The following is an 18,207-nucleotide window of genomic DNA, read 5'->3' on the forward strand; positions in this document are numbered from 1 at the left end:
GAAGATCCAATATGCTTTATTTAAAATTCCTTGAGTCCTAATGTAAAACACTCCTTGAAATGAACCATAAAGCAGTGGTGCAATTAAAAACCTATCTGTGTAGAATCATAATAAAAAGAATGCAATGGCTTACTGAACAGCTAACAGTGCTCCATCCACTTCAGCTTGGTATTTTCATCGCTATGTGTAACATGACTTACCTTGTAACCCTGTAACCATTATATAATAGCTTACAAATGTCTATGCAAACATATTGTTATGAAATATTAGCTAATGTGTGCCAAATTGCTTTGGTCACATGCTATAAGTTGGTCTCATTCGGCACTGACCACTGTGATATAAATGTTATCAAATTCATAAGAAGCTTGTTTGAGATATGCTGATGGAAATCACTCTTCAGTTTGATTGCACTACATGTGAGCCTGGATTCCTCTTTATCTCATACTGTCGAGATTAGTCAACTTCTTCAATGGTAGGGCCAGAGGAGGCGCCACTTCCTGCACCTCCAGGAAATCCACCCGGCATTTCACCTGGCATACCACCAGTGCCCTGATAGAGCTTGGCAATAATGGGGTTGCAAACTTTTTCCAGCTCCTTCTGTTGGTGCTCATACTCATCCTTCTCTGCAGTCTGTGGGACAAAAAAATAAATAAATTCTCACTGAATGTAAAGTGTGAATAAGGAAATTAAAGAAAGAAAAGATTAAATGTTTGGAAATACAAATTATCATTACACAAACATTTCTTTGTTCTCTGTGTTGGCTCATTGTTTAATGATCTATGTGTTATTGTGGAAGTTGTTCTTAGTGGCTACACAAATGGCTTTCACTTCCTCTAGGTCTAATTGTTCATCTAGTGGAACATCTCATTGTTCCAAAGATCATTTTATGACATAATCTTGATTGAGTACAAGTGTAACCTGTAGATTTGCATATAATTTCTGCAGTTCAAATGTGTATGTAGTTACCTACCTGGTTCCTGTCCAGCCAGGCAATGACCTCATTGCATTTGTCAGTAATGGCTTTTTTGTCATCTGCACTGATCTTTTCCTTCAGCTTGTCATCTTCCACGGTGCTCTTCATGTTAAAGGCCAGGGATTCCAATGCATTTTTGGCTGTGACTTTCTCCCTCTGAGCATCATCCTCTGCTCGGTACTGGTCAGCTTCTTGTACCATACGCTCAATGTCTTCCTTGCTCAAACGACCTGAAAGAAGCAGAAGAGATTAGAAGGAAACTTAAGGCAGAAAAATTAGATAATATTTGGATATTTGGACTTTGCTAAAGTGAAATTTGTATGAAGTCAACTCTTCATGCAGAGTTTGGCCTAGGTCTCAGTGGTTTGTGTAAGTTAGCCTACCTTTGTCATTTGTGATTGTTATTTTGTTCTCTTTGCCAGTGCTTTTGTCCACAGCTGATACATTGAGAATGCCATTGGCATCAATGTCGAAGGTAACTTCAATCTGCGGCACACCACGAGGGGCGGGAGGGATTCCCGTTAACTCAAATTTGCCAAGAAGGTTGTTGTCCTTCGTCATGGCTCTCTCTCCCTCAAATACCTAATGAAAAGAAAGGCAAAATCACTAAAACGGACTACAAAGTGTAGTACAAAGTGCAAACACTTAAATGGTTTCAGGACAAACTAATGCAAACACCTCTATAGCTTCAATGGTTTCAGGAGGAACTATTAAAATACGGATCTACAACAAGCACTTTCATTTACCTGGATCAGTACACCAGGCTGGTTGTCTGAGTAGGTGGTGAAAGTTTGGGTTTGCTTGGTGGGAATGGTGGTGTTCCTCTTAATTAAAACTGTCATGACACCACCAGCTGTCTCAATGCCCAGAGAGAGAGGGGTGACATCCAGCAGCAAAAGGTCTTGGACATTCTCAGATTTATCACCTGCTAAGATGGCTGCCTGGACAGCTGGATAGGTTTTGGGGAAAGATTAGAACATCATCAACACATGCAATACGCCAAAACACAAATATGGTAAACAGTAGGAAGAAGGAAACATTTTGGAAGCAAAAGATAAAGAGAACTTTTGAAATTACCCTAATGCCCTCTTAAAAACAGCTTAATCCAGCCTAAGATGGTTTGCTGGTCTTAGTTAGTTTAAATTGCTCTCCCAGCCTGGCCAAGGAGGGCTTTTTTTGGTCTTTATCTGGTCTAACTGGCATCCATCTTGGCCATGCTGGTCTTTGGCTGGTCTAGCTTGCCTCCATCTTGGCAAAGCTGATCTTTAGCTGGTCTAGCTTGTCTCCCAGCCTGGCTAAGTTGGTCTAGCTAGCCTCCATCTTGGCCAAGTTGATCTTTAGCTGATCTCTCAGCCTGGCCAAACTGGTTTTTATCTGATCTAGCTGGCCTCCACCTTTGCCAAGCTGACCTTTAAATAGTATAGCTGGTCTCCCAGCCTGGATAGCCAAATTGGTCTTTATCTGGCCTAGCTGGTTTCCATCTTGGCCAAGCTGATCTTTGGCTGGTCTAGCTGGACTCCATCTTGGCCAAGCTGATCATTAGCTGGTTTAGCTGATCTTCTAGGCTGGACAAACTAGTTTTTATCTGGTCTAGCTGGCCTCCATCTTGGCCAAGCTGATCTTTAACTGGTCTAGCTTGTCTCTCAGTCTAGCTAAATTGTTCCAGCTGGCCTCCATCTTGGCCAAACTTGCATTTATCTGGTCTGACTGGCCTTTATCTTGGCCAAGCTGATCTTTAACTAGTCTAGCTGGTCTCCCAGCCTGGCCAAGTTGGTCTAGCTGGCCTTGAAAAGTGGCCCAAAAAACAGCTAGCAGATCAGTTTGTCAGGGATATGAGACCAGCTAAGAACAGCAAAACCTCTTAGGCTGGTTTAAGCTGTTTTATCAGCAGGGATGTAATTAAAATGACACATTAAGAGTGGAAATGGATCCTCCTACCTGCTCCATAGGCTACTGCTTCATCTGGGTTGATGCTCTTGTTAAGATCCCGACCATTGAAGAAGTCTTGAAGCAGCTTTTGAATCTTGGGAATGCGAGTGGAGCCACCAACCAACACAATGTCATGGATCTGCGCCTTGTCCATCTTGGCATCTCGCAGAGACTTTTCAACTGGCTCCAGTGTGCCACGGAACAGGTCGGCATTGAGTTCCTCAAAACGCGCTCTGGTGATGGAAGTGTAGAAGTCAGCACCTTCATAGAGAGAGTCAATCTCAATGCTGGCCTGTGTGCTGGAGGAGAGGGTGCGCTTGGCACGCTCACATGCTGTTCGTAGGCGACGAACTGCACGTTTATTGCCAGTGATGTCCTTCTTAAACTTGCGCTTAAACTCTGCAATGAAGTGGTTGACCATTCGGTTGTCAAAGTCCTCGCCACCCAAGTGGGTGTCACCTGCAGTGGACTTAACTTCAAAAATGCCATCCTCAATTGTCAGAATGGACACATCAAAAGTGCCGCCACCCAGGTCGAAGATGAGGACATTGCGTTCACCACCAACCTATAGCCAGAAGACACAATTTGAATGACTAATGATAGCCTCAGTCATAATTTTCTTTCATTACATTTTGTTTCCATACAATGAAAGAGAAAGTTGAGACTGAACATTCTGCCTAACATCTCCTTTTGTGTTCCACGGAAGGAAGAAAGACAAACTAGTTTGGAACTAAAGGTGTGTGAGTAAATGATGACAGAATTTTCATTTTTGGTTGAATTATCCATTTAAACTAGGAATATATAAAAGCCCTGTACTAGTCCAGGTCAGTATAGCTCAGGATATCGGTGTACCTTTTTGTCTAATCCATATGCGATGGCAGCTGCTGTTGGTTCGTTGATAATACGCAGGACATTAAGGCCAGAAATGGTTCCAGCATCCTTGGTGGCTTGACGCTGAGAGTCATTAAAGTAAGCAGGCACAGTGATGACTGCATTTGATACAGTCTGAAATATTAAGAAGGTCAAATCCTGATTAGTATAGTTCACATAATTTGTTCTGCATCCATTGTGAAACAAGCATTAAGTTTGACTTATTTATCAATTAGTAGACTACTGTACAAGTTCTTGTAGCTCAACTGGTAAAGAGCATCACACTAGCAATGCTGTAGTTGTAAGTTTGATTCCCAAGGAAACACCCAGTGGCGAATTCTCAGGGCCAGCAAAGCCTTCTCTGCTGGCCTAACATGCCAAATAAATAAATATTGTTCATCCTTTCATTCTCAATCACCTTTTTGCCTATGTATTTTTAATCGCTTCCCACTCTTAATTAATCTACAAACAAATAAAGAAAAACGAAAAGTTTATCCAGTCATAATTTATTCCTTGATGCTTACAAGCAAAGTGTGACAACTGTTTCACAAATCGCATGCCCGAAGCCGAAGCAGCGTGTGAGTTTGAGCTCCACCCCCTCAAGCCTTCAGAATTTCTTCAGAATCCCTCAACAGTGCAAATGAATGGGCAACTAAAGTCAGATTGTCAGATTCATCAGCCAATCAGATTGATTTATTTGTTCTTGGTGGGTGTGATCTTTAGGATATGTCTCGGTCGAGGCCTTCTAGCTGATCTTGAGTGACACAATCACGCTTTAAGTGATGTAATTAGAAGGCGACGAGCGTGAGGTCTTGCTAACAGTCGGCTGTCATCACTGATAATGCCGTTGAGAAAGAGATCCTTATGGATTTAAAAACACGAGATGTTCTGCATGACCGTGTGATTGCTTAATTTATTAAACAGGAAAGGAGGACTGATTTTCACTTCAAGTAAATTGGTAAGTGCTTTTTGCATTGTTATAGCAACATGAGGAGTTTTCTAAGTGTAAATTAGGCTGCTTAAGCAGTCAGTGTCGGATCAAGTTTTGAAAAGTAGTGCTGCATTCCATTCAACTCGGAAAGTCGGATTTTACAAATTCCTACTAGGAAAAGTGCAATGGAATGCATCTTGAAGTCAGAATTACAACTTGTAGGCTCGTGCAGAAATTCTCAACTCCGATTTCGCTGAGATGCAGGTGCATGATGTCACACAAACATGTTGACACTCAGGGAGATACACAAAGTAAGTGATAAACATTCACTTTATTAAGTAATATCGATAAATTAGTTCGTTTCCACATTACATTATATTAAAGCTTGTTTAACAAACGCCTGCAGAAACAGGTGTGTAAAACATGGTAAATTATAATCTCTTTTGATAATCGTACACCCATAGCACAAATGCTAGCGCTGCAGCATTGTTTATCAGATGAGTTGCTAGGAGACATCTCTAATGAGAGTCAAACCCCTGCTAAGCTAACGGGAGCATTGCAGTTTTGTTTCCTTAAAAGTCATCTTCCTGAATATCGGGGAATGGAATGCATTTATGGTCGGAGATATCAAGTAGGAATATCCGTCATCCAACTTGAATGGAACGCAGCATATCCGTGTACCCTGATGAAATGAAATTTATTGCAAGCAACATTTAAATCGCAAATATTATTAGAGAGATTTTTCCAGGTATTATAGACCTCCTTGATAGATTCATATGAAAAATTATGATTTTTGAATGTCTGTTCGGGAGACGTTCATTTCACAAACAGTCACGCTGCAGTTAAAATTAGGCTTGCTTGAGCATTAAGTGTTGTTTCAAGTTCTGGCTTTCGTGCGTGGACGTGTTTTTAAAATGTCAATTGGTATTACTAGTTAGCTGCGATATAATGTATGATGCCCAAAGGCATAGGGTGTCTTATTCATTGTGAAACTGTGTTTAATGGCATGAATCACACTGAAGGCCTAGACTTTAAATGCACGGCCCACCACTGGAAACACCCAATGTGATAAAAACATATTTACCTTGAATGCACTGTAAGTCACTTTGTATAAAAAAGTGTCTGCCAAATACATACAAATAACTGTAATGTAAATGTAACAAGTTCATGCCTCACACAAACATTTTGATTTTTGTTTACGTGATTACGCATATGTGAAGTGTTCATAATTGTTCGAGGTTAATTTCTGTGGTTTTATCTATGCGATTAATAATGAAAGATTCTCTGCATTAGTGATGATGATTACCAGTTTTTTTCATGACAGCTCTCATGAAGAAACTGTGGCCCCCAAACATTTTCAGAAGCTTTTCTTGCTTTTCTAGCAAGATATGCAAGTTTGTATAGTAATATAGGTTCACAAAAACAAGCTATTTGATTGCTATCAAGTTCACTGCACACATTCTTCCTGTAATCAAAGTAATACTTTATTTTGCAGTGTTATCTAATGGCTTCATCTTCAAAAACCTCACATTCAAAATGTAAAATGCAGATATTTACCTTCCCTTTTGTATGAAAGATATCTTCAGAGAAGCATCAGATATAAATCTGTCGTGACTTTCTCAAAACCGCTCTTCAGCAAGTTACAAAAAGACGTGTAGAGCTGTGTTTGCAAACCTTTCCACATGTAGAGCTAAGTTATTCCTTACCACAGTACTTATGTTTTTCTGCTTTTCTTTTGAGTTTGACATAGCAGAAAAATATAATATTTTCATGCATATAGAATTATAATGTCTGACTATTTTGTGTGCAACACTATAATAATGGTGTAGAAGGCTGCAGGGCAATTTCAGAACAAATGATGTGACCTCACAACACCAGTTTCTAGAATTTTAGGAACTGTCCTTGTGTATGCACATTTCATCATCGCATGAAACATTGCATATATGTTTCAGAATTTATCACCACATCCTCATTAGTTGATCATATGCATCTTTTCATACAAACTGTGTATACACATATTTTCTCATGAATCTAACAACAATGTAATCTTCTCTTTGGCATGTTCATCCAGTTTCTGATAAGTGGCGATTGCTTCAGACGTGAATGATAACTTAAATCAACTTGCAGAGGAGAGGTAGTGCTATTACTTATGAATGATCAGACTTATGATCAAAATCTTTACAAAGCGAAAGTATTTAGATGTGCAACTTTGCTAGAGTGCTAAATGTTTTGGCTGGTCCTTGAATAACTTAATGTCCAGTCCTTCTCACCTTGCCCAGATACGCCTCAGAAATGTCCTTCATCTTAGTGAGGACCATAGAGGACACCTCCTCAGGGTAGAAGGTCTTAATCTCTCCTTTGTACTCCACCTCCACCTTGGGCTTGCTACCCTCATTAATGACTTTGAAGGGCCAGTGCTTCATGTCAGACTGGACCACTGGGTCATCAAAGCGTCGACCAATCAGGCGTTTGGCATCTGTTGAACCAATGAGATGGCAAAGGGGCTGGTAGTTGCAAAAAAATAATTGAACCTACTTAGAGTAGGTATCAAATGACTTACAGTATTAGCATTATATAAGCTGTAATGCCATCTAATGGTGAAGAGTAATATATACAAAAGTCAATGACATTAAAAAATGTATCTTGTTACAAGTCTTCTTTGTGCATGCATGTACCTCATACGTTCTTAACAACTGTCTCTATTTTGCATGTTGTCTTTATCTATTCATATGGAGTGCCTCAGATGTTACAGCTTGAATGAAGTCTTGAAGATCTAAATTAGAGCATGCAAATTCTGGAATGGACTTCCTTACCGAACACTGTGTTGGTGGGGTTCATGGCTACTTGGTTCTTGGCTGCATCTCCGATCAGTCTTTCTGTGTCTGTGAAGGCGACATAGCTGGGCGTCGTTCTGTTCCCTTGGTCATTGGCAATGATCTCTACCTTTCCATGTTGGAAGATGCCCACACAGGAGTAGGTGGTGCCCAAATCAATTCCAACGGCTGGACCTTTTGACATGCTTTCTAGATAAAATGACCAAAAGAGATTTTTGAAAAGTATTTGAATAAAAGGATTTGGTTTTGATCATGAATGACAGGTAAATAATGTTTTCTTTCTTGTAAACTTATGCTTTTTAATTGCACCCAGGGTGTGTGTCAACACATATTTACATTTCTTAATTGGTCTATTGAGAAGAGCCGGCATTTTTTGGGTCTCTTAAAGGAATATTCCGGGTTCAATACAAGTTAAGCTCAATCGACAGGATTTGTGGCATAATACTGATTAACAGGAAAAGCAGATATCTGGGTTCCAGTGAGGCACTTACAATGGAAGTAAATGGGGCCAATCCGTAAATGTTAAAATACTCACTATTTCGAGAGTATAGCCACAAGACATAAACAATATGTGTGTTAACATGACTTTAATGTGATAAAATGGCTTACTAACCTATTCTGTGTAATCTTATAGCCAATTTTACAACTTTGTTGCCATGATGATGTAATGTCAACAAACCCGAAAACCCAAAAATGACTGAAAAGAATATGATTTAACAACTTTTAACAGAAGAATTAATCTAAGTCCTTTTATAAAATTATAAGCTTTACATTTCTGCCTCCAAAAATTGGCCCCATTCACTTCCATTATAAGTGCCTCACTGTAACTTTTTTATTTGAAATTATCATCATTTTTTATTTATTTTTTATTTTTTTGTAATCAGCATTATGTAACAAAACGCTTTCGGTTTAGCTTAATTTGTATTGAACCCAGAATATTCCAACAACAGCATTGCTCATCAGGAATCAACGTTGTTTATAATAACTTATTAAATGTAGGTTATTGTTTGCATAAAATCCTCAACGTTTATGTAACATACTGTACATTCATTCTCAAGTCAGAAACGCATAGCATTGTAGACTTTACAGTTAGCCTGTATAACTGTACAGTCATACAGTTGTGATTTTATGTTATTTGTTGTTGTAGTAATGATCATTTTTTTTATTATTGTCAAAGTCAAAGAGCAGAAATAAAACAATAATTAAAAATTTGTTCTGTGAATATATATATATATATATATATATATATATATATATCACACACACACACACACAGTGTATATATTATATATATATATATACAGTATATACACAGTATATATATATATATATATATATATATATATATATATATATATATATATATATATATATATAAATCATAGGCTATGTATCAGTAATAAAAAAAATATTTCAGTTTATATCTAAGAATGTGCATAATTATTATTAATGAAATGTATAATGTATACAGACTGGCACTTTTCTACCTGCAGCCACATTCGTTGTGCAGTGAAGTCATGCTGTCCCATGTTGTCAGCAGCTGTAGAAAGCCCTGGACTGCCTGCTTGGTAGCATGCCATGACTAAAGATCCAAATATACTTCATACGAAATCGAAGAACGAATGGGTGTGATGTCATTTAGAACAAAATCTGGCCAAAAAGACGATGTTTTTGCATTTGTTTCAGTAGTTCGTAAATGCTCGCCTGGGCAAACTTACTGCTTAACACCTTCTTACTGCCATTGGTCCACGTCGTTGTTAGGTGTGACCTGGAGCTCCACCTACCTTGATGCAGACAGCTTATTCATTTCTGTTTATGTTGTTCAATCAGTCAAAATCAGTCAACAAGAACACACCGGTGTGTAGTGCAAGCTGGTGCAATTTTACCTACATCTGTATGATCGTTCATGTCAGTGGCGTAGCCAAGGGTGAGCAAATTAGACCTACTGGGCCCACCAGAATATTAGAGATTATTCTTTGACTTCAAATATATATTTATAAAATAGTAAAAAAAAAAATGCATAAATTCTGATTTCTGAAAGTGTGAAAGAACTGTTTGAATGTGCCGCCTTTCTGTTGTTAAGGAAATTCTGGTAAAAAAAAAAAAAAAAAAATTGGGCGAAAATGTATTTTTATATTTGTAATATTTGGTTCACACAGTACAGAAAATCAAATGGAGGATTTTTGCCAGAAAACACGCCTGATCAAGCATAATTTTTGCTGCAATTTTGCTTCATACAGCCAATCTGACAGGAGCACACTGAGGCAGCTGAGAGATACAAAGAACTTATTGACACAGGGGTCATGTGGTCTGCACTATCCACAAGATTTGATGCGTCTGCATGTTCTGCGACTCAAGAGAAGTATGCAAAATGTGTAGTAGGAGTATGTTGACTATGAATTGAGGGTGTCACATTCATCAGATACAGGATAACAGCACATTTGCATACAGACAGATGCACCAGTGTTTCCTGCACCATTATTCATCAGCGGCGCTCCGCCGCTACTGAATCTCCAGCGCCACGGCAAGAGAATTTTGCGAAATAACGCAAAAACAACACGTCTTTCTATTGCATTGTGTATGGCTGAACGATCCATTGAAATAAAATCGAAATTAAGATATGACCTTGTGAATATTAAACTGCAAAGGGCTGATTTAATCAAGCAAACAGTCTGCACGCGGCGTGCTGCTCTGCGGAGCTCTGTTCTGAGCGCACATGAGGTGGTTCTGTCTGTCTCCCTCTATGAACCTCATCTCATGCACAGAATAACGGATGTGTTGCGTTCAATTGTATTTACAGCGCTCTAAATTCACTTTAACTGCCACTACAAGTTACTATACAATTACAAATTGAAAATCTCATGACACCAGGTGTTTTTGTGGACAGAAGTGGACATGAGAGCATTTTACCATATTGGAATTCACAGGCGCTCATTCAATGGCTTTTGTTACGCGGCTTCACACAGAAAATTACCGCATTTTTTTTTTTACCAGATCCCATAGCAATGCTGTGTACAAATTACAAAATGATTAGAGAATATTACTTGTATAATAATAATAGGGTTGTTGTTATTAGTTATTATAATACATTTGTAATTAAGGGTCGACATTAACGCTTGTTTTTTATTTCAGCCGAACAAATAGCCTGATTAGAATTTCAATAACAAAAAATAACCGGCTATATTTGTGATATTGTCTAGGCCTGTGCCATATATTACAAAGTTAACATTCTTATTAATAATCCAGAGTGCATAACTGTATCATTCGCTAGCGATCAGCTTATGTGTGTGTGCTGAACATGTACGTGTGTCGAGACAAAGTGCATTGTGACAATGTATCATAATATACCGGATGAGCAACTTTTTTACTCGGACAAGTGAATACCCAATTTACTTATCTGAAGGACAAGCACGTGACAATGCTTACTGAACTCACTGAATCAGTGTTGTTCAATGTTCAAAAGACAGAGTAGCTAGCTACAGATACACTTTTGCATTCATTTTTTTAATAAATGTAAAAATTGAAATGTTACTTATATATAATACAAATATAATAAACTATGTAATTTTATCTGCAAGAGCTGAATTCTGTAGGAAACACTGACATGCACAGTGAAAAGTTTGGACACACTTGAATGACTTTATGTTTCTCGTGATCTCATAAACATTTTAATCTAAAGGTTAACGCTTACGTGTCTACGTATGGGAAAAAAACTTTTTGAAATGGATAGAAAAGGAAAAATACAGCCAGTGAGTAGCTTACATACTCATGGGAACTCCAATACTTTTTAAAAAGCATTTCAGGATGCACCTCATAAAGCTGACTGAGAGAATAACCAGAGTGTACTGTAATCTAGACAAAGTCCTCTATACTTAAGCTATAAGCTCAAATATAAGTTATATTAGATATAACATATTTTTTTAATTTTAATAATTTTTTTTTTATTCAATTGTTTTGGCCACTACATAATTCCGATACTTACATTTGGGTTATTTCATAGTTTTGACAACTTTACTATTACTCCAAATGTGGACAATAGTAATAAAGAATTTGTAGGCGTGTCCAAACTTTTTACCAGTAGGCCTAGTAGGGGCAGTGGTGGCTCAGCGGTTAAGGCTCTGGGTTACTGATCAGAAGGTCAGACAGTTCAAGCCCCAGTACTGCCAAGATGCCACTGTTGGGCCCTTGAGCAAGGCCCTTGACCCTATCTGCTCCAGGGGTGCCGTATCATGGCTGACCCTGCACTCTGACCCCAGCTTAGCTGGGATATGTGAAAAAAAATAATTTCACTGTATATGTGTGATAAATAAATACAATTTAAAAAATATATATATATATTAATTAGTATACTCTGTGTGTTTTTCATTCTAGCACATGTAAGCATGCTTATACAGCAAGTTCCTATTATCGCCACTTTCTTTTTGGGAGGAAAATTACTTCTGGTGCCTTTTTATACGACACACACGCCAAAAGTTTATTATGGGCCATGAAGGATTGAAGCACAGCTAGTCCACTTTGGACTTGAACACAAAGCTTTGCATTTTTATGGCAGCCGTTTAGTAGCAGCCCATAGCAAATGCCACAAAATGAACAAAAAGCACAGAAACGCAGAAAAAAAAAAAAAAAGCTATCAAAACTATTCAAATCTAAAACAGACTCAAGCGGACAGAACAGAACACCAAGTCAAATCTTTGCAGGCTTTTTGCAACACTTCAAAGAAAACTTTTACCTTATTGGCAAAGTTGTATTTGAGAGATAACTGAGTGGAAATGTGTGTCCTTTCTCTTCGCCCTTGGTCAAAGCCCAGCTAGAGCTCGCACTCCTGCACTGCTGGATTCAGAGACAGAAGCCCTGGACTCTACTATGTATATAGCCACGCCAGCTGGAGAGATTTCAGTGTGCAGTCACCTGACCCAGAGCAGAGAGAAAGTTCCAGGCTGAAGCTCTCATGTGCTGTGGGCTCGCCAGCCTAATCTCTGTCATTCAGAGCTGTGTCAGGGGGACAAAGAAACACAGAAGGCACTTGTTTGTATTCAAGATGATTTTCTGTCTCCATTAAGTGTAGTGCAAACTCTTTAAGTTGAGTTCCCTTCCTTTTTGACAGATTTAAGTATGTTTAGAATGTTTTTCTGGTGCTTTTTACCTCAAAATGACTGGTAGTGCAGTAGTGTGCAACATGTAGATAAACATATGCTCTCATAAGATAGACAGTGTCAGACAGTGTTAAGAACTAAAACACAAAGGAGTAGTTCACCCAAAAATGAAATTCTGTAATCATTTACTCACCCTCATGTCCTTCCAAATCCACATGCATTTCTTTTTTAGTGGAACATAACAAGTGAAGTTTAGCAGAATGTCCAAGCTGCTTACTTCGATACAATGAAAGTGGATGGGGATCAGGGGTGGCCAAGCTCTTAATAATTAGGGGAAAAGCACCATGAAAGTAGTACTTCGTACTTTATTTATTTATTGGTTTATTTGACAGGGACAACACAGAATAACACTGCTACATATGTTTAAGCAGCAGATGCTCTGCACACAGACTTCTAGCTAATAGCTAATTTACAACACCTGTCCCTGGTTAGGCTTTTAGTAAAAAAAAAAAAAAACATATTTAATATGTAATAGACAATATAGAGACTGAATACATCAATGTTCACAACCCTGATTTTGTTTAAGCCAGTTTTTTTTTTTACAGTTCTATTGAACACTTTGAACTCTGTTTGTCTTTTAATTTCTATTGGTAAATTATTCTATAACCGTATACCTTTTACTGGTGTGCTATATTCCAAGTCTGTGTGAGGATCTGAAATTTAAGTCGTTATTTAACAGATATCTTGCCTTGAAAATCTTGTTTGACAGCCGTGGACCCATAGTCACCATTCAATATCATTGTATAGAAAAGAGCAGCTTGGACATTCTGTTATAAATAACTTTTTTCATATTACATATGACAGAGTTTTCCTTTTTGGATTAACTATCCCTTTTTTTTTTTTTTTTTTTCAATTTGGAACACCCAATTCCCAATGCACTCTTAAGTCCTCGTGGTGGTGTAGTGACTCGCCTCAGTCCGGGTGGCGGAGTACGAAACTCAGTTGCCTCCACGTCTGAGACCGTCAGTCCGTGCATCTCATCACGTGGCTTGTTGAGCATGTTACCGCGGAGACGTAGCGCGTGTAGAGGCCAATGCTATTCTCCACAGCATCCATGCACAATTCACCACACGCCACACCAAGAGCGAGAACCACACATTATAGCAACCAGGAGGAGATTACCCCATGTGACTCTACCCTCCCTAGCAACCGAGCCAATCTGGTTGCTTAGGAGACCTGGCTGGAGTCACTCAGCACGCCCTGGATACGAACTCGTGACTCCAGGGGTGGTAGTCGGCGTCAATACTCGCTGAGCTACCCAGGCCCCAACTGATTAACTATCCCTTTAACAGTAACACATTTTTGTCAGTTAAAAGCATACTTAAAAGTCCAAAGATAAGACAACTCAACATCAAAAAGACACAGTTGAGTCCTCCATATACTATGCATTGCATTCAGTATTCTGTGCATCAGTATTTTAAACATTATGTATTACAGCTCAGCTTTTTTTGTTTAATTTCATTTAGAGAAACCTTAGTAAGAGGTCAAGCAAACATAGTTGGATTGCCGCACTTTATTTCACAAGAATATTTAACTTAAAACAGTACTTGTACATCTAAAAAGGCCAGTGTGCATTAGCCTATTCTTTATGAAGGGACTCACTAGAAAGACACAGATTAAATGTCACAGTAATCTTAAAATAAAACACTCAGCCCCTCCTTCCTTCTCAACATTTCTCACCCACTCTCTCTCTCACACACACACACACACACACACACACTCAGTTCATGAATGACATGAAGTACAGAGACATAACTCTGTAACCCCCCCCCCCAAAAAAATAAAAAAATAAAAAAGAGAAAATGAAAAGAAAATCAGTCTGGAATTCATTTACTCTATTTAACATTGCTTTTAACTTAAGGATTTAAGGAATATTCAATACAAGTTAAGCTTAATCAAAAGCATTTGTAGCATAATACTGATTACCCCCCCCCCCCCACACAAAATCTGGAAAGTATTCACAGCGCTTCACTTTTTCCACATTTTGTTATGTTACAGCCTTATTCCAAAATGGATTAAATTCATTATTTTCCACAAAATTCTACAAACAATACCCCATAATGACAACATGAAAGAAGTTTGTTTGAAATCGAAAAAAATAAAAAAAATTCACATGTACATAAGTATTCACAGCCTTTGCCATGACACTCAAAATTGAGCTCAGGTGCATCCTGTTTCCACTGATCATCCTTGAGATGTTTCTACAACTTGACTGGAGTCCACCAGTGGTAAATTCAGTTGAATGGACATGGATAAGGTCCCACAGTTAACAGTGCATGTCAGAGCACAAACCAAGCCATGAAGTCTAAGGAATTGTCTATAGACCTCCAAGACAGGATTGTATCGAGGCACAGATCTGGGGAAGGGTACAGAAAAATCTCTGCAGCACTGAAGGTCCCAATGAGCACAGTGGCCTCCATCATCCATAAATGGAAGAAGTTTGGAACCACCAGAACTCTTCCTAGAGCTGGCCGCCTGGCCAAACTGAGCGATCGGGGGAGAAGGGCCTTAGTCAGGGAGGTGACCAAGAACCCAATGGTCACTCTGACAGAGCTCCAGCGTTTCTCTGTGGAGAGAGGAGAACCTTCCAGAAGAACAACCATCTCTGCAGCACTCCACCAATCAGGCCTGTATGGTAGAGTGGCCAGACGGAAGCCACTCCTCCGTAAAAGGCACATGACAGCCCGCCTGGAGTTTGCCAAAAGGCACCTGAAGGACTCTCAGACCATGAGAAACAAAGATTGAACTCTTTGGCCTGAATGGCAAGCATCATGTCTGGAGGAAACAAGGCACCGCTCATCACCTGGCCAATAACATCCCTACAGTGAAGCATGGTGTTGGCAGTATCATGCTGTGGGGATGTTTTTCAGCGGCAGGAACTGGGAGACTAGTCAGGATCGAGGGAAAGATGAATGCAGCAATGTACAGAGACATCCTTGATGAAAACCTGCTCCAGAGTGCTCTGGACCTCAGACTGGGGTGAAGGTTCATCTTCCAACAGGACAATGACCCTAAGCACACAGCCAACATAACAAAGGAGTGGCTCCGGTACAACTCTGTGAATGTCCTTGAGTGGTCCAGCCAGAGCCCAGACTTGAACCCGATTGAACATCTCTGGAGAGATCTGAAAATGGCTGTGCACCGACGCTCCCCATCCAACCTGATGGAGCTTGAGAGGTCCTGCAAAAAAGAATGGGAGAAACTGCCCAAAAATAGGTGTGCCAAGCTTGTAGCATCATACTCAAAAAGACTTGAGGCTGTAATTGGTGCCAAAGGTGCTTCAACAAAGTATTGAGCAAAGGCTGTGAATACTTATGTACATGTGATTTTTTTTTTTTCGTTTTATTTTTTTTTAAATACATTTGCAAAGATTTCAAACAAACTTCTTTCACGTTGTCATTATGGGGTATTGTTTGTGGAATTGAGGAAAAGAATGAATTTAATCCATTTTGGAATAAGGCTGTAACATAACAAAATGTGGAAAAAGTGAAGCACTGTGAATAATTTCTGGATTATTCACAATGTGTGTAATTTGTATATATATATATATAAAATGTACACACACACACACACACACACACACACAAACACATTGTTGAGCCAAAACATTATGACCATTCACAGGTGAAGTGAATAATGCTGATTATCTCCTAACAAGGCCACATGTCAAGGTCTGGGTAGATTAGATGGTAAACGAACAATCAGTTCTCATAGTCAACATGTTGACTCCACGAGAAATGGGCAGGAGTAAAGACCTGAGTGACTAAACAAGGGCCAAATTGTTATGGCCAGATAACTGGGTCAGAGCATCACTGAAACGGCAAGGCTTGTGGGGTGCTTCCGGTCAGCAGCGGTGAGTACATACCGACAGTGGTCCGAGGAGGGACAAACCACAAAACGGTGACAGGATGTTGGGCGCCCAAGGCTCATCAATGCATAAGGGCAACGAAGGCTATCCCATCTGGTCCGAACCGACAGAAGGTCTACTGTGGCACAAGTCACAGAAAATTGTAATGATGGTTATGGGAGCAATGTGTCACAACACACAGTGCATCGCACCCTGCTGTGTATGGGGCTGCGTAGCCGCAGACTGGTCAGAGAAACCACGATGACCCCTCTCCACTGTCGAATGTGCCTACAATGGGCACGCGAGTGTCAGAACTGGACCTTGGAGCAGTGGAAGAAGGTTGTCTGGTCCGATGAGTCCTGTATTCTCCAGTCTCTTTCTTATGGTGGAGTCATGAACACTGACCTTAACTGACACAAGTGAGGCCTGCAGTTCTTTGGGTGTTGTTGTGGGGTCCTTTGTGACCTTTTGGATGAGTCGTCGCTGCGCTCTTGGGGTAATTTTGGTCGGCCGGCCACTCCTGGGAAGGTTCACCACTGTTCCATGTTTTCGCCATTTGTGGATAATGACTCTCACTGTGGTTCTCTGGAGTCCCAAAGCTTTAGAAATGGCTTTATAACCTTTTCCAGACTGATAGATCTCAATTACTTTCTTTCTCATTTGTTCCTGAATTTCTTTGGATCTCGGCATGATGTCTAGCTTTTGAAGATCTTTTGGTCTACTTCACTTTGTCAGGCAGGTCCTATTTAAGTGATTTCTTGATTGAGAACAGGTGTGGCGGTAATCAGGCCTGGGAGTAGCTAGAGAAATTGAACTCAGGTGTGATAAACCACAGTCAAGTTATGTTTTAACAGGTGGGGCAAACACTTTTTCACACAAGGCCATGTAGGTTTGGATTTTGTTTTCCCTTAATAATAACAACCTTCATTTAAAAACTGCATTTTGTGTTTACTTGTGTTATCTTTGACTAATATTTAAACTTGTTTGATGATCTGAAACATTTAAGTGTGACAAACATGCAAAAAAATAAGAAATCAGGAAGGGGGCAAACACTTTTTCACACCACTGTATATATTTTGTGGTTAAAAAAGAAGCAGCAAAACTGCGGTTACAGTAAGGTTTTTACAATGGAAGTGAATGGGGCTAGTCCATAAACGTTAAAATACACATTGTTTCAAAAGTATAGCCAAAAGTCATAAACATGATTTTAGTTTACAAACCTTAAAAGTGAAATTTATATAGAATATAACAACTTCATTGCCATGACGACACAATGCTGGTAAACCCTGAGAGCAATTTTATCACACTAATATTATGCAGAACAGAGATATTATCATAAAAATTTTTTTAACATGTATAATGTTTACGTCTTGTGGCTTTGCTTTTGAAACAATGTGCATTTTAACGCTACTGTCCCCATTCACTTCCATTATAAGTGCCTTCAATTTTTCCTTTTTTTCAAATTAATTTTCTGTGCTAATCAATACTATGCTTCAAATTTTGTTGAATGAGCATAACTTGTATTGAATCCTGAACATTCCTTTAAAATCAAAATGATGTGCAAACATCAAAGTATAATACAAACATCTAAAATAACAGTACCCAATCCCAAAAGTGTTGGTCAGTCATTCTAGTCATGTTCTACCCAAAAAAAACTAAAGAAAACAAAC

At 39.1% G+C, this 18,207-nt stretch overlaps 2 protein-coding genes across 3 annotated transcripts in view; both read right to left on the bottom strand.

Annotated features, from left to right (window-relative positions):
- LOC127422475 (heat shock cognate 71 kDa protein-like) lies at positions 1 to 12,415 on the bottom strand. Its single transcript, XM_051666019.1, has 9 exons — positions 12,267 to 12,415; positions 7,517 to 7,726; positions 6,974 to 7,179; positions 3,755 to 3,907; positions 2,912 to 3,467; positions 1,720 to 1,922; positions 1,357 to 1,555; positions 971 to 1,203; positions 1 to 630 (listed from the first exon to the last, which is right to left on the bottom strand). The coding sequence occupies exons 2-9, from the start codon at positions 7,719 to 7,721 to the stop codon at positions 454 to 456; spliced, it is 1,932 nt and encodes a 643-aa protein (XP_051521979.1). The 5' UTR covers positions 7,722 to 7,726; positions 12,267 to 12,415; the 3' UTR covers positions 1 to 453.
- Positions 12,388 to 18,207, bottom strand: part of LOC127422476 (TBC1 domain family member 15-like) — a 23,786-nt gene continuing 17,966 nt past the window's right edge. The window contains exon 10 of one of the 2 annotated variants that reach the window (XM_051666022.1): positions 12,388 to 12,526. In XM_051666022.1, coding sequence (XP_051521982.1) covers positions 12,517 to 12,526 — 10 coding nt within the window. In that variant the 3' untranslated portion in view covers positions 12,388 to 12,516. Of the gene's footprint in view, positions 12,527 to 16,188; positions 17,338 to 18,207 lie in introns of those variants that run through there. The other variant, XM_051666021.1, reaches the window with a different exon arrangement.

This window comes from Myxocyprinus asiaticus, chromosome 31 (genome assembly GCF_019703515.2).
Source record: "Myxocyprinus asiaticus isolate MX2 ecotype Aquarium Trade chromosome 31, UBuf_Myxa_2, whole genome shotgun sequence".
NCBI classification, from domain to species: domain Eukaryota; kingdom Metazoa; phylum Chordata; class Actinopteri; order Cypriniformes; family Catostomidae; genus Myxocyprinus; species Myxocyprinus asiaticus.

What these genes read in the sequence shown, in the direction of transcription:
- LOC127422475 (XM_051666019.1), bottom strand. Translation starts at nt 7,721, where the DNA reads ATGTCAAAAGGTCCAGCCGTTGGAATTGATTTGGGCACCACCTACTCC. An exon ending in CATATGGATTAGACAAAAAG is followed by an intron (nt 3,468 to 3,754) that starts GTACACCGATAT and finishes TTCTGGCTATAG; the next exon opens with GTTGGTGGTGAACGCAATGT. An exon ending in CCTGGCTGGACAGGAACCAG is followed by an intron (nt 631 to 970) that starts GTAGGTAACTAC and finishes TTTGTCCCACAG; the next exon opens with ACTGCAGAGAAGGATGAGTA.